The 21,917-nt window shown below is 33.7% G+C and overlaps 3 protein-coding genes across 3 annotated transcripts; 2 read left to right on the forward strand and 1 right to left on the reverse strand.

Annotated features, from left to right (window-relative positions):
- The first annotated feature begins 1,802 nt into the window (after positions 1-1,802).
- Positions 1,803-4,283, forward strand: LOC125215484 (uncharacterized). The gene is made up of 3 exons (XM_048116907.2): positions 1,803-3,231; positions 3,585-3,666; positions 3,881-4,283. The coding sequence occupies exons 1-2, from the start codon at positions 1,909-1,911 to the stop codon at positions 3,594-3,596; spliced, it is 1,335 nt and encodes a 444-aa protein (XP_047972864.2). The 5' UTR covers positions 1,803-1,908; the 3' UTR covers positions 3,597-3,666; positions 3,881-4,283.
- Positions 4,284-8,766: 4,483 nt separating this feature from the next.
- LOC125215485 (uncharacterized) lies at positions 8,767-11,809 on the forward strand. The gene is made up of 2 exons (XM_089066921.1): positions 8,767-10,302; positions 11,266-11,809. The coding sequence occupies exon 1, from the start codon at positions 8,992-8,994 to the stop codon at positions 10,294-10,296; it is 1,305 nt and encodes a 434-aa protein (XP_088923047.1). The 5' UTR covers positions 8,767-8,991; the 3' UTR covers positions 10,297-10,302; positions 11,266-11,809.
- A 3,982-nt stretch (positions 11,810-15,791) lies between these two features.
- On the reverse strand, positions 15,792-17,987 carry LOC125215486 (uncharacterized). Its single transcript, XM_048116910.2, has 2 exons — positions 16,425-17,987; positions 15,792-16,082 (listed from the first exon to the last, which is right to left on the reverse strand). Exon 1 carries the CDS (start codon positions 17,745-17,747, stop codon positions 16,431-16,433), a length of 1,317 nt encoding a protein of 438 aa, XP_047972867.1. The 5' UTR covers positions 17,748-17,987; the 3' UTR covers positions 15,792-16,082; positions 16,425-16,430.
- Positions 17,988-21,917: the final 3,930 nt, after the last annotated feature.

Genomic DNA, 21,917 nt, shown 5'->3' on the forward strand with positions numbered 1-21,917 from the left:
ACATAAAAATGGGGAAATATAAAAACAGCTCCACATATGGCCATATGTCAGAGTATATAGTATAATGAATTAAATAAAAAATAAAAACATGTAATAAAAGGGGGAATTGATTAAAAAGAGGGTCCTCAAGGAAGTGAGATGAACTTTATTGGTACCTTACAATTATTTTATCGAATAATTGGGCTGGTAAAGTAAAAGTCATTATTTCTCCGTTCCAAATAATTTGTCACTATTTGGCTCGGCATGAATTTTAAAAAAATGTAATAAAAAATGAATTGAAAAAGTTAGCGATATGTTGATCCTGTTTTTACACATTAGATTTATAATAAAATATGAGTGAGAATAAGTTATTGGAATGTGTGATTCACTGTCGAAAATGAAGTAGTAAAAATGAAATATAACAAATTTTTAAGGACATTTATGATATAAAAATAAGTGATAAATTTTGAGAGAAAATCATTCATTTGTACATTTAACTTTTTAACATTGTATCTGGACTATGCAGACAACAATTAGTTTAAATAATCATTTGTTCATACAAGGCGTAGTCTTAATTGGTAGGTTTAGATTCAAGATAAGTTGATCTACGAAACTCATGGAATTTTATATTCTCTTAGTCTCAACGTATCAACTATATTTGAGTTTATTTCTTTTAGATGTCATAACTAAATTAAGTCAATTTTTTTTTAAAAAAATATCTAAACACTTTTATTATATTCAGTCACATATTTTACGTACTTATACCGTAATTTAGTGGGAACGGAGAGAGTATAAATTAGCGAGTATACATTAAACCAGTACTAACATATACTATTTCGTATATATTCGAAAGATTTCATTAACAGACAATTGTTTTCCCATCATTACTTCGCATAGGCCATTCCACGTTTTTCTTCGATACTAAAACCACATATCTATATGTAGGCAACAAATAATCATAGTATTTCTATATAATTAGTCACTCTTCTATTTAATTAATTAATAATTAATAACTCATCATAATTAATTTCACTAAACCAAAATTGTCCTAATTTTTCCTCACAGCCCACGAAATGAATTAAATTATAATTAAATTACTTGGCCTTTACTCTGTTTTTGTTATTGAAAACATTATAAAGATGTGCATAGAAATGAATTGGAAAGATAAAAACTAATTCTAGTACTATAGTATAGTACGATTAGGTTTGACCAATAAATAGGTCAACATTGATATATAAATATGTTCACAAGAGAGAGCTAATTTTGGTTGGGAAAGACAAAGAGTACAAATTAACGACGATTATACACATTAAACTAGTACTAACATTTGTTAATAACTCATGTATACTCCATTAGAAAGAGTATATGGTCACAATTCATTAACAACGATGGTTCTCTCATTATTACTTCGCAGAGGCCAATCCACTTTTTTTCTTCAATACTTGAGCGTTATTAAAAACGCCACACAACAAATAATCATATACAGTACTGTACTTATAAAGCTAAAAGAGCAAATATCCTACCACATCATGCATGCAGCATTCCTACCTTTACAAACAACCACCACACAGCCGCAACAGGCACTCTTCTATTTAATCAATTAATGACTTATCATAACTAATTTCACTAACCAAAATTGGCCTAATTTTTACTCACAGCACATTAAATCAAGGTTAACTAAATTAAATTTGAATTTAAATTCAACTTAAAAATAAATTAAAACCCCCTCGCCCCGCTTCGTAGTCTTCTTCTTCCCAAAATTATTTCACCCCATCTAAACTGTTTCTTCCTCTCGAACCGGCGGAGTTCCTTTTTCCAATCAGTTAGACGGATCCCTCATTCTGGTTCTTCTCATCTTCAAGTTTGTTATTTATATCCAATTCCTCATTTCTTCGATCCTCTTAATTTGTTTTTAACTTTAGCCATATCATGTTGCTGAATTCAATCCAGCAAGAAGCTTCTCCTTCATCGATAGGGACAGGTAAAGGTAAGAGTGATTGGGGATTTTGGGCTATGTTTCCTGAGGATTTGATTTTTGAAATTCTAGGTAGAGTGGGTGAAAAAGATTTGATTTTGCTGAAATCTGTGTCTAAAGGTTGGAACTTTGTGATATCCAAAATTTGCATTCCTAGAATGTCTCCTCCCTCCCCTGCTGCTCCCTTCTGGAGTTTCCTCCTTTTCAAGGACCCCCTTCCTCCCGAAGAGGGCCGTGAAGTCGGCGACCCATTCTTGAAACTTCACTACTTGCTTATGTACCACTACGTGTACAAACAGTTCAGGCCTCCAAGGTTTCGTTTAGACAAAACTGGTCACTTATTTCCTTCTCTGCTTCCGGACAAGCGTGATCATTCCGGCATTCGAGACTGCTGCAATGGGATTCTACTCTTAGCTTCCTCCTCCCAATATTATGTCGCTAACCCTGTCACAAAACAGCGTATTTCAATCCCAATTAACCCCCAACACCACCATACCGACATCAAAACTATGCATTCCTCATTTGTTTTTGATCCCTCCCTTTCCCTTGACTTTAAGATTGTTGCCTTCACGGCAGTTAATCTTCCATTGGAATTAGATATCTTCTGTTCCGAGATGGGTCAATGGCGCAGCCATGTCCTCCCACTCGAGCCTCATGATCTCCATGGCTGTGAGTGGCTTCCCCGCTCAATTTACTTCAATCGGGGCCTCTATTCTCTCTCTTTGGCTATGTTCTTAGTGTGCATTGACAACCTCCTCCCCAGCCCTAGCGATCTAAGAGCTTGGGCTGTTGAGCTTCCTGATAAAGATGTGATCACACCTAGTGATAAAGATGTGATCACACCTAGTGAGAGTGGGTGCATAGGGGTGTCTTCAGGGTGTTTCTACTACTCCAATCGTGACCCTGGAGGTTCGTACATGTATGTGTGGATGTTGCGCTATAATGGGAGAGATTCAGAATGGGTTCTGATGCACACCATAAGCATTGCTGTTGATCTTGTTGATAGCCCCTTATGCCGCCTTAAACGTGTCTTGTATTGGAAAAATTTCGATTGCTTTAGGCCTCGTGCCTTTAACCCCAAGGACAATGTATTGATTATTGCAGCTCCTACAGTCGTGGCCTCGTATAACTTAAAGACCAAATTTCTCGACCACCTTTGCAGTTTACCCATGTTGAACTGCAACCGGAAATCTTATCATTTGGATGGAAATTGGATCTTTCCCTTCTCGCCATGCCTGCTCATACTCCCTTGTCAGAGTTTGGGAGAGAAAATCATTGTAAGTGGTTTTTCTCTAATAAAGCCCTAAGATTTTTTTCGTTTGAAAGATTCATATTTGTATGAATATCTATGTTTGAACTGCTCTGGGTTTATCCTTTCTTTGATACCATTACCACCAATGTATCATTATCGTCGGTCTCTGCTTTCCTTTTTAGGTGTTTTGTTTGTACAATCACATGAAACTCCAATGCTTTGTTAGCTGTAAAACTCAATTCTGTTGTTTCATTCTTATTTGTAAAAGAGAATGATTGTGCTTCAAGTCTGTTTTTTTGCTCAAATACTTAAAACAAAGGCTATATTTGATGTATACTTGATTTTTACAAACAAAATCTCACATGAATATGATTACAGGTGCTGCATTGAAAGTATACAAGCGGAGATGTTGTGGCATAGCCCCCGCAGGTGGTTGGCGAGGATCGAGCATAGTAATCAAGTTGGTGATTGATAAACTCTCTTTGGGTTAATTTCATAAATGAGTATGATGTTTAGATTGAATTAGTTACTAAAGTTGTAGTCTAGGTTGTGCACAAACATGATATCAAACTTAATTTAGCTACATGTGGCTACCTCATATGACATCTAGCCACCTCTTTCATCTGGCTTCTGCTTGAACTAGCCACACCTGACATTTGATGTTATGCTTACAGAACGGCCGAGGTTTTGCTTCCATCAATTAAGCAGTTTCACGCGTCCACAGAGGGGAGACAATGCTCTTGAAAAAATGAGACATTACTGTCACGTCTTCTTCCTTCCCAATCTGCTTCTCAACTCTTTTGGTCAAGGGGCGTCATCGTTCGTGTGTGTTCATAAAAAAAGGTGATGTGCAAAAATTGATTCCAATCTCTGCAAATAACAGTAGTCTTCACAAGCTTTTTCAACTAGCAATTATGAGGTGGAATTGTCAATAACTAGGACTGCTGAATTTTCACACATGGTAACGTTCTTGCTAAAAGTTTTCTACACGAGTCTCTATCTGTAATGAAGTTTTCACATCAGGAGATGATGAGAGAGAGTGAGCTTTATGGAAAACAATGGAACTATGTTGTATGTAGTGCTGCACCAACAGTTTACATCTGCTGTCATCATGCTTCTCTTTCTTGTGATGTTATGCTCTATGTCGTTGATGGTTCTGCGTCTAGGAGCCAAAAGATACCTAGGATTGAAGTATAATGAAATGCACAAATCGGTCTCTATAGACAAGTGGACTGGGGAAGATTTAGTAGTGACGAACTTGAAAATATGGTGAAAGCGTATTTGGTGATGGCTAAAACCTGTTTGTTCTTGCAAGGTCTGCCATTGTTCAGACCTTGTTATAGCTAGTTTCTCAAATGGGTATCAAGAAGGGCAGTTTCGTCCGACAAAGAAGTGCAACTAAGCTGGTAAAATAATTTCTTTCCAATCAAGAAGCTGTGGCTCAATTTATTTTTAAATAAGAAAATGAAATGGCAATTTTGTCTGACCTATAAGTAGTCATTTTTCTTAGTGGTAGACTAGTAGCCAAATTTCAATGATCTTGTAAGGAGAAAGCAGTTTATGATCTTTGTCACTATGCATTACATTCGAGTCAGCAGAATCGATTCGAAGAGAAAGCAGGAGATCATGTGAAGGAATAATCGTAGTTTATTGTAGAAATAACCACTTGCTGCCTCATTGCTCATAATCTTATGAAAGACCTCTGTTTATCATTAGTTAGTGGCTTTATAGTTGGAAATTGAGTGTAATGTTGAGTGATGTGGTTGTTATTTGGATCTTTTCAACTCCTTTGTAAGATCTTACATGATTATGCTATGTACATTGACCATAGAATATGCTAATACTATGTAATATAGGTTTCCAATGCAGAATTGTAGAGGTCCTTTTGCATAGGGATATGACATTCATAGAGCTTAAAAGCAAAAAAGTTCAAACCCTTGGGCCATTTTTCTATGTTACTCAATAGTACTATAAAATTGTGAATTAGTCATAATTTTAGCAATCTGGTGCATATTTGGCCAATTTCAGTGTAATTTTAGCAACCTCAAGTATACTGAGGTTGGCTTGGTTCTTACTCCCTCGTTTGCCATTAGAACTCTCATTTCTTGGCGACACGAGTTTTAAGATATGTTAAAAAAACAGGTGGAAATAAGTTAGTGGAATAGGAGCCTCACTTGTATTAATTTTAAATAAAATGTGAGTGAAATGACTTAGTGGAAGGTGGGACACTATTACCATTTACGGCAAAAGTGAACCGTGACTCTTATTTGTGGACATACTAAAATGGAAAAATGAGACTCCTATGCTCGGACGAAGGGAGTACTTCCTAAGTTGATTCTCTGTGCTTCAGGTGGCATAAAATGCAGATAACCATCCAATGAGATTCATTTTGAGGAGGCAACCGAATACTCTTAAATTTAAGATCAAACCAGGTAGCAATGGGGCCCTCTAATTCTAAACTATGGCTCTCAGCAGATACATCTCTTGATTTGTTAAACAGAGTCCTGAGAATTCGAATACCCGGATAAAGAAGATATCATCATTTCTATTTCATCCAATTTTGCCCCCTAGCGGTTTTTGTACAACAGACTATTTTTGTAGCCAGCAATTGTTAAATATTCACTTCCGTAGATAATTATTTCTCATGTCCTACACGGATTTGTACTTTTCTGATCGATAAAACTATAGATATTTGAATTTCTTCTCTCTATATATCAAAAAAAATGTGTACCAATTCTTGTAAGGTGTATCTATACATATATAAAAGGCGAGTTTTGACTTTATGAAATATTTATGAATTTTGGGTATAATTTGAATATTTATAAATTTAGGGCATGACTTTAAATATTTGCTACCTATAATTAATTTAATTAAACATTAAATTAATAGAACGTAAAGTAAGAGCTAATCATTCACTACCTTTTAGTATGAATGTTACTCAGCCAATGTTGCATGTATATAAACATGAGTTACACTATTATTCAAAAGAAGAGAACAGTCTAATGATGGATAGAAAAATAGTACTAACTGCTAATCAATTAGTATAAATAATATATGTGCATAAATATCACTATCAACCATTATTATTATTGATGTATCATTTTAAAGATTCCATGCTACAGGCGATACGATCTATCTACGTCTATAAATATTTAGCATGTGCAAATTTTCTATAAATAAAAAAGAATTTGTTGAAACCAAATCCAATGTAATCTCTTTTGAATGTGTTTTCCATGTCAGTGTAGTATGAGTATCTTTCCTACCTTATTACATCTGTTAGTTATTTATCTAAAATTTTTAATTATTTATTTTTCCATGCATGACACTAGGATTCAAGGCACGTTCCCCCGCAATTATAAAATAAGTTTCGTGACCAAATTGAGGATGGTTCAGTTATTACTATTTGCCATTTTTTGTAAGAAAAAATAGAGTACATACTCCTATTACGGATCATGAATTCACAATTATTATGTGCTCCAAAATATAGATTTCTGAAGGCAACGACTCCAGATTTTCAATATTTATGCATTCGTTTAAAACAATTGATCTGATTAAGCAGATAAAAAAATTGTTGAAGAGTCACTCTTTGGTACTTTTTAGCATATTTTGCAATCATATTATTATTGTTATTGTTATTGTTATTATTTGTGTATTAATATTTTGGCTTCTATATTTTTAGATATAATTGGTGTGATTATTGACCTTGGCAATGTCATTACACAATCTAATTCTCGACCCATCGAGATTACGATTGTTGATTCATAGTGAGTGTTGAATCATCGTTTTGCTCTAAATCCTTCCTGTATTATCTTTAAAACAATATATGACACTATTTTGAGTGAGAATGAGTCAGTGCATTAAAAAGTAGTTAAAAATAGTTAAAAATAAGTGTGACAAATATTGACGGATGGACTAAAAAGAAAACTAGTACTCTCTCTGTCCTAGAAAGTTTGTCCCATTTTTCTATTTTCGTCCGTCTTACAAAATTTGTCCCATTTCACTTTTTACAATATTTTGTAGTGAGACTTCATATTCCATTAACTCATTTCTGCTCACATTTTATTATAAAACTAATACACAAAAGTAGGATCACATTTCACTAACTTTTTCAATTTACTTTTCATTATATTTCTTAAAACCCGTGCCGGATCAAAGTGAGACAATAAAAACAACTCCACATTTAGATGGCCATATGTCAAGAGTATAGTATAATGATTTAAATAAGAGAAAAAATATGTATATATGATAAAAAGGGGGAAATGATCAAAAGAGGGCCCTCAAGCAATTGAGACGAACTTATTTGGTACCTTGACAATTATTTTGTCGAATCATTGGGCTGGTGATGGAAAAATCATTTCAGAAAATTATAAACAAACAATCATTCGTTCATAGTACGTTAATTTAATTTTGTAACAATTGTATCGAATGATATGCACACAACTATGCTATACAATAATACAAATGGACAGTTTTACTACGTTTAGATTCAAGATTAATTGATCTTCGAAACTTGGATGGAATTTTATCCTCTCCGTGTCCCAACTATGTTGCATTATATTTCTGTTAAACATCACAAATAAATTGAGTCATTCTCTTTTATAAAAATAAATATTTAATCACTTTTGTTATATTCTATCACCTACATTACGTGCCCAAATATTTTTGGCATAATTTAGTCGGAACAAAGGAAATAAAAATTAACAACAATTATACAAATTAACATTTTTTAATATTTTGTATATATACGAAAAAGTATCATGTATAGTTATTGTTCATTAACAACAATTATTTTGTCATTATTACTTCGGAGAGGCTATTCCACATTTTTCTTCAATACAGGGTGTTACCGAAAAACTAACATCTCTAAATGTCAATGTTTTAAATCGGACCGGTGGACAAACCTGCATAGTGGTTCACGGTTTAACAGGTCCAACCACTGGCCAAGCCAGAACACAATAACACACATAATATATATTTAATGACATATATATTATAGAAATAATTAAAATCATGTCAATAATAAACAAAAATAACATTATAATGCATAAATTGATGGTATTCATAACATGCAATGTCAATAATCCTACAATATACGAAGAAAACTTACTCCTATACAATAACATTAAGTTAATGATAAAATAAAATTGTATAGATAAATTATTAATATTTACCGAATAATAAATATAATTAAATTTTTTCTAATTATGAGCATATTTTTCTAAATAAAAACTGTTATCCAAAATGTAAGGCAGGTTTCAATATAAAAAGAATAAAGAATAAAAAACACATCTTAACTAAATGAGAGCAAAATTAGCATGTGTATAGGAATATTATTCTAAAAGGAGGACCTCACAAATCATGCACAATTGCCCATTCAAATTGAAGTTGAAATTTTTAAACCGGTTTGACCGGTTACCGATTTCCGGCCAAACCTGACAAAATTAATCAGAATTAATCTCACTAAACCAAAATCGGCCTAATTTTACTCACAGCCCACAAAATCAAAGGTTAACTAAATTAAATTACGTACTGATTAAAATCTAGTAGTCCATATTACAAGCGCCGCTTCGCAGTTCGCAGTCTTCGTCCTCACTCCTCACAATATTCTCAAAACTATTCCCAAAATTATTTCAATCGTTTATTCCTCTCGAAGGCGGCGGAGTTCCTCTTTCCGATCATTTAGACGGAGCCCTCATTCTGGTTCTGCTCATCTTCAAGTTTGTTAATTTTATCCAATTCCTCATTTCTTCGATCCTTTTAATTTGTTTTTAACTTTAGCCATATCATGTTGCTGAATTCAATCCAGCAAGAAGCTTCTCCTTCATCGATAGGGATTGGTAAAGGTAAGAGTGATTGGGGGTTTTGGGCGATGTTTCCTGAGGATTTGATATTTGAAATTCTACATAGGGTTGATGAAAAAGATTTGATTTTGCTGAAATCCGTATCGAAAGGTTGGAACTTTGTGATTTCTAGAATTTGCATCCCTAGAATGTCCCCTCCCTCCCCTGCTGCTCCCTTTTGGAGTTTGCTCCTTTTCAAGGACCCCCTTCCTCCCGAAGAAGGCCGTGAAGTCGGCGACCCATTCTTGAAACTTCACTACTTGCTTATGCACTACTACGTGTACGGACACTTCATGCCTCCAAGGTTTCGTTTGGACAACACTGACCACTTATATCCGGCTATGCTTCCGGACAAGTGTGATCATTCCGGCATTCAAGACTGCTGCAATGGGATGCTACTCTTAGCCTCCTCCTCCCGATATTATGTCGCCAACCCGGTCACAAAACAGCGTATTTCAATCCTAATTAACCCCCAACACCAACATATCAACATCAAAACTATCCATTCCTCATTAGTTTTCGATCCCTCCCTTTCCCTTAACTTCAAGATTGTTACCTTCACGGCAGTTAATCTTCCCTTGGAATTAGATATCTTCTGTTCCGAGATGGGACAATGGCGCAGCCATGTCCTCCCGCTCGAGCCTCATGGTCTCCACGGCTCTGAGTGGCTTCGCCGCTCAGTTTACTTCAATCGGGGTCTCTATTCTCTCTCTTTGGCTATGTTCTTAGTGTGCATTGATAACCTCCTCCCCAGCCCTAGTGGAAGAGATAGCGATCTAATAGCTTGGGCTATTGAGCTTCCTGATAAAGATGTGATCACACCTAGTGAGTGTGGGTGCATAGGGGTGTCTTCAGGGTCTTTCTATTATTCCAATCGTGATGCTGGAGGTTCATACATGTATGTGTGGGCGTTGCGCTATAAAGGGGGAGATTCAGAATGGGTTCTGATGCATACCATAAGCATTGCTGATGATCTTGTTGATAGCCCCACACGCCGCCTTAGACGTATCTTGTATATGAAAATTTTCGATTGCTTTAGGCCTCGTGCCTTTTACCCCAAGGACGATGTATTGGTTATTGCAGCTCCTACACTCGTGGCCTCATATAACTTAAAGACCAAATTGCTTGACCAGCTTTACAGTTTACCCAAGTTGAACTGCAACCGGAAATCTCTTCACTTTGATGGAAATTGGATCTTTCCCTTCTCGCCATGCCTGCTCATACTCCCTTGCCAGAGTTTGGGAGAGTAAATCATTGTAAGTGGTTTTTCTCTAAGGGTCCGTTCGGTACATGGAATTAAAATTAAATTGGAATTAGAATTATACGGAATTGAGTTTGAAAGAATTGAATTATAATTCAATTCCAAATCCTTTGTTCGGTAAATTGATAAATGATAAGAATTTGAATTCAAAAAAATTTTGTGTGTGTGTGTGTGAGAGAGAGAGACTGTATGTGCTATGTGTGTGGGCAGGGGGGTGTGTGTGTGGGTTGCTGTGTGTATGTGCAGGTATGTGCAGGTATGTGTAGGTGTGTGTTGCGTGTGTGTGGGCTGCTGTGTGTATGTGCAGGGTGTGTGTGTGTGTGCGTGCGCGCTGGCATGTGTAGGAGTGTGTTGTGTGTATGTGCAGGGTGTGTGTGTGTGTGTGCGCGCGCTGGCATGTGTAGGAGTGTGTTGTGTGTGTGTGTGAAAGTGCAATTTTATTATTATTACTTGAAATTCCAATTATTTACTTTTCATACGGAATTCAAATTGTTGAATTGGGAGAAATTGGAATTGTAATTCAATTCCAAATCCAAATATGTTATAGTACCGAACATTGGACTTGGAATTGGAGGCTCTAATTCCAAGTCCGCATGCCCAATTCCGTGAAACCGAACGGAGGTGTGTGTATGTGTAGGTGTGTAGCCTTTGTATGAACTGCTTTAGTGTGTAGCCTTTGTATGAACTGCTTTAGGTTTATCCTTTCTTTGATACCATTACCACCAATGTATCATTCTCGTCGGTGTCTGCTATCCTTCTTTAGATGTTTTATTTGTACAATCACCTGAAACTCCTATGCTTCTTATCGTAAGCTGTAAAACTCAATTATGTTCTTTTGTTTGAATTTGTAAGAGAGAATAATTGTGCTTCAAATTTGGTTTTCTGCTCAAATACTTATAACAAAGGCTACATTTACCTGATTTTTACCAAACAATATCTCACCGGAAAATGATTACAGGTGTCTCATAGAAAGTGTGCAAAGATGGAGATGTTGTGGCATAGCCCCCGCAGGTGGCTGGCGAGGATCGAGTATAATCAAGTTTGTGGCTGGCGAGAAACTCATAAGCTTTCGCGTTAGAATGTGATGTTCATCTTTAGTTTGTTGCTTCATTGTTAATTTGTTGGTTGGTTCATCTTTAGAAGTGAAACTTGCTGGGTATAAAGCAATTAGACCTTGTTTGGTAAGATTTATTTGAAGAGTTGATCACAAATGAATCTCGAAAAAGAAGAAACTGATTAGATCAGTCTCATTTCGTTGTAAGTAATTGTGTTGGGTGTGCTGAGTGATACACCGGAAAAACTTGGGATTTCAGCAATAGGAGTGATTGCAGCCGGAATTGACGTCTTCTCCGATGCAATCATCTAGATTTTCTTATAAGAATTCTTGGTGATGCCTTAGTAATATTACTATAAGAGGAGCAATGTTGCATTGTCATAGTGTGGTTTGTTTGTTGAATTAGGCAACTTAAAGTAGTACAAAATCTGCGTTTTTATTTTGGTCACGAATGAGTATGCTCCATCACATTAGAGAGCAACACAAACCTCTCATATATCAAATGGCAATTTTTGGACAAATGGAGTTGAGATCTAAAACTTTAGTTTCCTCACTTCATCTTGTTAAGAGGTCCCACTATTTAAATGTAATGCTTTCTTAGTAGAGTAGACTGATGGTGTGTACAACAGCAAGTTCATTGTTCCCATTTACAGGCTTTATAGGGGTGGTCTCACTCATGTTAGCAGAGAGTAATGCGGAGTATTTCAAATTAACCCCACAAGCAAATTTAAAATATATCGCGCCTTTTATTATCAAGATTATCTTGTCACGATTTTATCTAGCCATGGGACCATTTTCTTGAAGAACATAGTTAGATTTACCGTAATCTACCCCCTGAGTATAAGGGTCGATTATTACAAATGATAGAGGAAGAATAATGCTTCAAAATAACGCAGTATTTGCAACAATTAGTCTATGAATGTATATTTTAAGAACAAACCTAAGAAATAATTTAGTGATAGTTCAAATGTCGTTTTGGTAACATTGGTCTGTGCCCGCTGAATTCTTGCCTATGCTTGGCAAAACAAACTACACGGTTTGTCACGTATTAAAGCAGACATTAACCAGATTGATTTATATAGTAATTCTAAAGTAGCTTGATGGGCCAAATATGCAAACATTATTGATTTGATTATGTGCCCGTACCCGACTTTGCTATTTGGAATTATTAAATGATTACAGTGAATAATTGACATTTTAATCGAGGACATCTGAAATTTGAATTAGGTGATTCAAAACATTTCCAATATTCATTAATATATTAAAATAATTCCACACTGGAAATCGTATTGCTTGACAAAAATCTAGTGAATACTGGAGTATATTCAATATTGTATTAAATCAATTAGTTTGTATTCCATCCTTTGTTGGGCCTGATTTAAACATAATACTCTTTGGACCTAACTTTAATGCTATAATTTACCCAACTGTTTAATCATAATAATACTATTTGGATAAAATAATGGTAAAACACATTCTTAGGTTCTTATACTTTAATCAAAATGTTCATTAGGTCCTCGTACAATTTTTTTGTTTTAATAGGTCTTTATACCTTTCTCATAAATTTCATCACATCCTCGTACAATTTTTTCGTTTTAGTAGGTCCTTATACTTTGATTATAACTTTTATTAGGTCCTTGTACAATTTTTTATTTTAAGATATTATTTTACTTTTATCTTAGATAATAATTTATATTTAATTAAATTTAATGAACCTTTTAATTTTATTATTTAACTTATCTTATGATTATAAATATTCAGGGAAACGTATTTTCAATATAAATATAAATAATCAATTGAAAATTTGGATAGTTATTCTAAAAAAAAACTTCGATTTCAATCTTCAATCATCAAATCTTTTTTATTATTCTCTACAACTTATTGAGATTATTGGATAACAAGATGACATTATCTTTATAGACTATGCTAAGTTAAATAATGGAATATTAAAAAGTTCATTAAGTTTAATTAAATTTAGATTATTATCGAAGATAAATGTAAAAAAGTCCCTAAAATAAAAGATTGTACAAGGACCTACTAAAACGATAAATTGTAAGAGGACTTGATAAAAATATTGTGAAAAGTATAAGGACCTATTAAAACGAAAAAAATTGTACAAGGACCTAATGAACATTTTGACTAAAGTATAAGGACCTAAGAACTGTGAACCATCTATTTCGATTCAAAGCAGAGAAATATGAGAAATAGAAAAAAATCTGCTTAGTTATTGAATCGGAACCGGTGGTTTCCGGCATGATGGATGTATAAATAAAAGCATGTATATTATTTATGGTCAGGTCGATCCATTTGCGAGTAGTAGTCCTACTTATTCGGCCGGTTCTGATATTACTGGACCGGTTAACCGGTTTCAATTTTTCATAAATCCCAGAATTGGAACCGGGACCGAATCTGACCGGTTCCGGTTTAGAATCGGGCGGTTAAGAACCGGACGATTTCGGTTCGGAATCGAAACTGATGTTTAATTTTAATATGAATTTATTTATAATTTTAAATAAATCAATACTAACAAAATAATAATCCAACATCTGGATATATAACAAATAATACCTAAAAATTTAAATAAATACACAAAAATACAAACCAACAATACAATAATATTCATATATGTGTAAGAGTTGTGTCAAGTATAGTAGGTTGGACTTGTTTATGTTGACAATTCTTTTATAATAAAAGGACTTCTGAAATTTAGCATTTTGTTTAAAAAGAGTTTTAAAATTGAATTTCATTTTCTTTCTTTTTTGCTCAATAAATATTCATTGGAATTTTCAATACTAATTGATCTTATTTTGACTTTTTGGTTTAATACGAAACAGTTAATAAATCATTCATAAACAAGTTAAAATCATATTTATTAAATGAATTGTTACGTAAATTTGTTATAAAGTTAAATTTATATCATATGAAATGAAATTTTATTTGTTTAGTTCTTTTGAAAATTAAAAACAAACTTATGATGTTGTACTCATAGTAGTTACTCACTCCGGCCGTCATTAGGAGTCTCATTTCTTAGAGGCACGAGTTTGAAGAAATGTTTGGCGGATAAAAGTTGGTGGAATAGACGCCTTACGTGTACATATACTCCTATAAAGCGTAAATGGGAACAATGAACTTGCTGTTGTAACACACCATCAGTCTACTCTACTAAGACCAATATCGTCGCCAAGGTCAGAACAAGATGACTTCAAGCCATAAACAGTCATCTTCAACCGCTAAGAAAGCATTAGATTTAAATAGTGGTTTAATGAATTTAAATAGCGGGATCTCTTAACAAGATGAAGTGAGGAAACTAAGGTTTGTGATCTCAACTCCATTTGTCAAAAATTCAAAAACATATGATATATGAGAGGTTTGTGTTACTCTCTACTGTGATGAACATACTCATTCATGACCAAAATTAAAACACATATTTCTACTTTTCATTCCTTAATTCAACAAACAAACCACACTATGACACTGCAACATTGCTCCTATTATAATCTAAGGCATCACCAAGAATTCTTATAAGAAAATCTAGATGATTGAATTGGAGAAGACGTCGATTCCGGCTGCAATCACTCCTATTGCTGAAATCCCAAGTTTTTCCGGTTTATCACTCAGCATACTCTCATTCTCTTCAACCACAACTATAAGCGGTTGAAACAAACTACACCATTAAGCAATCTCATTCTCTTAATCTCTTCTTAACAAACAAACTTATGAATAGCCAATGCATAACCTTACCTTAAGGCCTCGAGCAAATCGATCCAGTGCATAATTACTTACAACAAAATGGGACCAATCTAATCAGTTTCTTCATTTTCAAGATTCATTTGCGACCGATTCTTCAAGTAAATCTTAACAATACAAACATGGACTAGCCTAAGCATCAACCTATGCTTATCCAAAACAAGGTCTAAATGGTTTCAGTTTCATTTCTACAAGCTAGATAACAAATTAATAATGAACTAACCAACTAAAGATGAACATCATATTCTAAAGCGAAAGCGGATGAGTTTCCAAGCCCCTTTGGGACGTTTACTTTACATGATTGACTATTCTTATCCTTACTAACATGATTTCTCCAATCCTACTCCTCCAATGAGATATGAGTCCAGCAAACTTGGCTCAAATGATAGAAATTATCAAGGGTATATGATATCCCAAAGTAATAGATTACCCTATACTTTTATTTATCTATTAAGGCTAATCTTCAAAATGAAGCGGGCTAGTTACAAGAAAAGCTAATAATCTCATATGCTGCAAAAACAATAAAAATTCCTTCTCTATCATCCCAAAGTTGCACAACAATGTCAACACATACATCGAATTTCAATTACTTGATCCAGGAAACCATATCGATATTTGGGAATGCTTTATGGTTTCTAGACAATAGAAGACCATATCTATATTTATCATATCATTGGCCAAAATGAGAAAATGGTAAACTTCTGGAAGAAATGAAAAAAACAATTACAACAGAGTTTTAGCAAAGTTGAATCTGAATCTGAATCTGAAGCTAAGTTCAGTTTAAATTAATGTTTGTGCACAACCAAGACTACAACTTTACTAACTTACTCAATATAATTATCATAGTCATTCATGAAATTAACCCAAAGAGAGAGAGTTTGTTAACCACAAACTTGATTATGCTTGATCCTCGCCAGCCACCTGCGGGGGCTATGCCACAACATCTCCATGTTTGCATACTTTCAATGCGCTACCTGTAATCATATTCATGTGAGATATTGTTTGGTAAATGTAGCCTTTGTTATAAGTATTTGAGCAGAAAACCAAACTTGAAGCACAATTATTCTCTCTTACGAATTCGAACAAAAGAACAGAATTGAGTTTTACAGCTTACGATAAGAAGCATGGGAGTTTCAGGTGATTGTACAAATAAAACCTCTAAAGAAGGAAAGCAGATGCCGACGATAATGATACATTGGTGGTAATGGTATCAAAGAAAGGATAAACCCAGAGCAGTTCAAACATAGATATTCATACAAATATGAATCTTTCAAACGGAAAAAATCTTAGGGCTTTATTAGAGAAAAACCACTTACAATGATTTACTCTCCCAAACTCTGACAAGGGAGTATGAGCAGGCATGGCGAGAAGGGAAATATCCAATTTCCATCCAAATGATAAGATTTCCGGTCGCAGTGCCACTTGGTTAAACTGCAAAGCTGGTCGAGAAATTTGGTCTTTAAGTTATATGAGGCCACGACTGTAGGAGCTGCAATAACCAATACATTGTCCTTGGGGTAAAAGGTACGAGGTCTAAAGCAATCAAAATTTTTCCAATACAAGGTGCGTCTAAGACCACGTATGGTGTTTTCAACAAGATCATCAGCAATGCTTATGGTGTGCATCAGAACCCATTTGGAATCTCTCCCATTATAGCGCAACATCCACACATACATGTATGAACCTCCAGTGTCACGATTGGAGTAGTAGAAACACCCTGAAGACACACCTATGCACCCACTCTCACTAGGTGTGATCACATCTTTATCTCTAAGTTTGATCACATCTTTATCAGGAAGCTCAATAGCCCAAGCTCTTAGATCACTAGGGCCGGGGAGAAGGTTGTCAATGCACACTAAGAACATAGCCAAGGAGAGAGAATAGAGACCCTGGTTGAAGTAAACGGAGCGGGGAAGCCACTCAGAGCCGTGGAGGCCATGAGGCTCGAGAGGGAGGACATGGCTGCGCCATTGTCCCATCTCGGAACAGAAGATATATAATTCCAATGGAAGATTAACCGCCTTGAAGGTTACAATCCTATAGTCAAGGGAAAGGGAGGGATCGAAAATCAATGAGGAATGGATGGTTTTGATGTCGGTACGTTGGTGTTGGGGGTTAATTGGGATTGAAATACGCTGTTTTGTGACCGGGTTGGCGACATAATATCGGGAGGAGGAGGCTAAGAGTAGCATCCCATTGCAGCAGTCTCGAATGCCGGAATGATCACACTTGTCCGGAAGCATAGCCGGATATAAGTGGTCAGTGTTGTCCAAACGAAACCTTGGAGGCATGAAGTGTCCGTACACGTAGTAGTGCATAAGCAAGTAGTGAAGTTTCAAGAATGGGTCGCCGACTTCACGGCCTTCTTCGGGAGGAAGGGGGTCCTTGAAAAGGAGCAAACTCCAAAAGGGAGCAGCAGGGGAGGGAGGGGACATTCTAGGGATGCAAATTCTAGAAATCACAAAGTTCCAACCTTTCGATACGGATTTCAGCAAAATCAAATCTTTTTCATCAACCCTATGTAGAATTTCAAATATCAAATCCTCAGGAAACATCGCCCAAAACCCCCAATCACTCTTACCTTTACCAATCCCTATCGATGAAGGAGAAGCTTCTTGCTGGATTGAATTCAGCAACATAATAAATTATTCGGATGTACTAATTAATAAATTACAATTATTGGCTAAAGTTATAAACAAATTAAGAGGATCGAAGAAATGAGGAATTGGATAAAATAACAAACTTGAAGATGAGAAGAACTAGAATGAGGGCTCCGTCTAACTGATCGGAAAAAGGAACTCCGCCGCCTTCGAGAGGAAGAAATGATTTTAGCTTTAATGAAATTAAGTTTGGGAATAATTTTGAGAATATTGTGAGGACGAAGACTGCGAAGCGGCGATTTTAGTTTAGATTTTAATTATTAAGTATAATTTAATTTATTTAACCTTGATTTAGTGGGCTGTGAGTAAAAAATAGATATGTGGTTTTTTATACTAACAGTTTGTATTGAAGAAAAACGTGGAATGGCTTCTGCGAAGTACAATAATAATGACAAAACAATCGTTGTTAATAACATTAACCCATATACACTTTTGAATACTAAAAAATGTTAGTACAAGTTAAAGTGTATAATCTTAGTTAATTTATATTTTCCCCATCCTAATTAAGTTGCAGCAAAACTTTTGAACACGTAAAATATGTGATAGAATATAATAAAATTGATTAGATACTTTTTTTTAATAAAAGAATAACTTAACTTAATTGTGATAATATAACTCATCTTAGTTAAGACCAGGAAGATATAAAATTTCATCAAGTTTCGTAGATCAACTAATCTTGAATCTAAACCTATTAAAACTATGTCTTGTATGAACGAATGACGAATGATTATTTAAGCAAATTGTTGTGTTATTGTGTGCATTGTTCGGATCAATTGTTAAAAATTTAAATAGTATATGAACGAATGATTGTTCATTTATAAAGTTGCATAGAAGGAGAAATCAGGGTTCTCGGATGTGGGAGAAAGAAAGAGAAAAATAAAGATGAAGACTTAGGAATAAAGTGAATCAGGTTTTTATACTACAATATACTATTTTTTAATATTTGATTAAAAAAATTAAAAATTTATCTATAAGAATTAAAATCGCCTAATCCAATCAAAATTTCACTAATCACTAATCTACGGTTGATCGTTAATTTTTAACGTAACTGTGAAAAAAGAACCAATACAACGACAATTTTATTTGTTTATGAGTTGATTTTTAAAAAGTGAATATTATGGACCTAACTTTATATATATTCGAAAGAGTATACGGTCACAGTTCATTAACAGCGATTGTTTTGTGATTATTACTACTTCGCAGTAGAGGTGCCCACGATTTCGGAACCGGTGGTTACGGTTTGAAATTTTTTGAATCGGAATCGAACCACGGTTCAAAAATTAATGGTTTTGGTTCGAGTAAATTCTCACGGGTTTCGCTTTGGAACCATAACCGACGGTTACAGTTTTGATTTTAACCACCGGTTCGCTAAACCTTGGACAGGTCTACTTCGCAGAGGCGATTCCTCGTTTTTCTTCAATAGAAAGTGTTAAATAATCCTATAGATCTATATAAAGCTATAAGTGTGACAGTTACTCTCCAAAAATCCTACCTTCATGCATGCAGCATTCCTTAAGAAAAAATTCCCTGATCAAGGAATACCAAGTTAGTAATCCTATTTGGTATGTCACACTAATACATTTTTGACAAATGGAAATATATATAACCCCAATTCCAACTAGATATATAGATTATGGAAACATTTTAAATGTAAATATACACTATTTATTATACGGAAAGTTTGCTAAATAATATATATACCCACATAATATATAATAATTGGGATGACGATCACTTTTTCAATACTAGTAGTTTTAGTTCATTAAATTTTAAATTTATTTACTTTATCATGCAACAATCATTTGTGTTAAGGAGTATTTTGTTTATGATGTTTTTTCATTAATGTAATAAAATTAGTTTTTTAGATCATCATCATCATCATATTATTATTATTATTATTATTATTATTATTATTATTATTATTATTATTATTATTATTAAAATTAACTTTTTAGATTATCTTATTATTATTAACAATTTTTATAATTTAATCGAATGTATAATATTCATACAGTTAATGTCTATACTATATGTAACTACCAATATATTTAATTTAATTTAATTTATACACTACATAATTATTTGTATTATTAATTTAATTTATATGGAGTAGTATATTTAATTCCAATAAATTTGAAGTTATAATTGCACTTTTTAATTCTCTTCATTTTTCGTATTTATAAAAGAAGAAAAAACGTAATCTCCTAAATATCTTAAAATTAGTGATGTGATCAATTTTTTTATATTAAGTTACGTATAAGATGACCTAGTGAAAAAATAATTTAATAATTTTAAAACATGAAATGATGAAACTATATGTATAATGGGGGAGTGTTATATTGCTAACTCAATGCTTAATTGCTAACTCCAACTCAATAATAGCCATTAGATATTTAAATTAAAGGCCTAGATCATTAACCACGAAATGTCAATGCGATCAACAAAAAACGTCAATAAGGTCATAGGATTAATTCCAAAATATCAATAGGGATATTAATGTCAAGTTAGTTATAACTAACTTTTAAAAGAAATCCCAAAACTTTAAATTCATATAACAGGGTCCTATTCTAATGCTTTTAGCACCCTAATCCAAAATCAAGACTAAATCTCCACCCTTGGATTTTAAAATGAGTGGATGAGATTAAAGCTCACAAAATCTCAATAAATAGTAGACAAAATATCAACAAAAGGGTAATATCGTCATTATGTTATCATATGATAATTTTCGTGAGTGTTTTTTTATATCAACATTGTGTATTACAAATATAAAAAATATGACATTAGAATATCAACACATTTTTATTGAGATTGGACATGCATAATATTGAGATTTTGCCTACAATATATTGAGATTTGTTGTTGCCTTTGTTGAAAATAGCTGCTTATCAACATGTACGAAAATTGAAATATAATTTATCAAATTTCATCACCCGAACATCGTCGGAACATATGCAATTGAGATCTCGTTGGAATCCTTATTAAATTATCTTTAATTTGATATATTTTTTGCGAAAAAATAATTTAAATTGAGAGAGTTACGTAAATTTAAAGATTTGAGATGATTTTGAGGATTGAGAAAGTAGTTAGTTATAATTACTACATATAGGATTTGACATTAATACCCTTTTAATTTAATTAATAATTATTTAAATTTAAAATATATTACACTTGACATCATATTAACCACGTGATCTTCTAATCTAATGGTTGAAAATTGGTCTCAATTTGGGATTGGTAATTAGTTAGCAATTGATTACATCCCTCATATAACATATATAGAATTAACGATAATTTTATAAGGATTCCAACGATATACTACATGCATATGTTCCGACGTCAAAATTTGAAAAAAAAAATCTAGAATTTTCGTATTTTTCGTAAACAGGTTAATGTCAATGCAGCTAAGATAATATGTCAATATAAAGCATATACAATGTCAATCCTAAATTTGTGTTGACATTCTCAAAGCATTGTGTTGATATTTTCGAAACACTATATCGACATTTTCATCCAAAACCCTAATTTGGCGTTTTTTTTTTATCTTTTTCGATTTAATTAATAAAAACAAAAATTACACGTGGCAAATTGTAGACCACACGTTTTTTAAAATCATGTGGCCTTAAATTAGTTGTAGTTAGCAATTAAATGATGAATTAACAATTGATCACTCCCCATATAAGGTGTATATTATATACATGGAATGGGGACAAACTTTTCATATAATAAATGGTGTATATTTACATTTAAAAGATTTCCATAATCTATATATCTAGTTAGAATTGGGGTTATATATATTTCATTTGTCGAAAATGTGTTAGTGTAACATACTAAATAAGGGTGCCAACTTAGTATTCCTTGACTAGGGAATTTTTTCTCGCATTCCTATCCTTTCAAATAGTCGCAGCCGCAATAGCCAGTCTTGTAGTAATATAATTAAATAATTTTTCAATATGACTAATCATAATTAATTTCACTAAACCAAAATTGGGGTAATTTGTATTCACTGCCCACTGAATCAAACTATCTCTTATTCATCCCTTAACTATCTCATCTCTTAACTACATAGGCCTCACTGTACTTTTCAGCTCATCTCTTAACTAAAAAATAGCACCTGCATCCTTCATCTCTTAACCATCTCATCCCTTAACT

This window comes from Salvia hispanica, chromosome 3, assembly GCF_029641045.1.
Source record: "Salvia hispanica isolate PSC_SH4W2 chromosome 3, Shi_PSC_v1, whole genome shotgun sequence".
NCBI lineage: Eukaryota > Viridiplantae > Streptophyta > Magnoliopsida > Lamiales > Lamiaceae > Salvia > Salvia hispanica.

Excerpts from the sequence above, each read along its gene's own strand:
- LOC125215485 (XM_089066921.1), top strand. The coding sequence starts at position 8,992 with ATGTTGCTGAATTCAATCCAGCAAGAAGCTTCTCCTTCATCGATAGGG.
- LOC125215484 (XM_048116907.2), top strand. The coding sequence starts at position 1,909 with ATGTTGCTGAATTCAATCCAGCAAGAAGCTTCTCCTTCATCGATAGGG.
- LOC125215486 (XM_048116910.2), bottom strand. The coding sequence starts at position 17,747 with ATGTTGCTGAATTCAATCCAGCAAGAAGCTTCTCCTTCATCGATAGGG.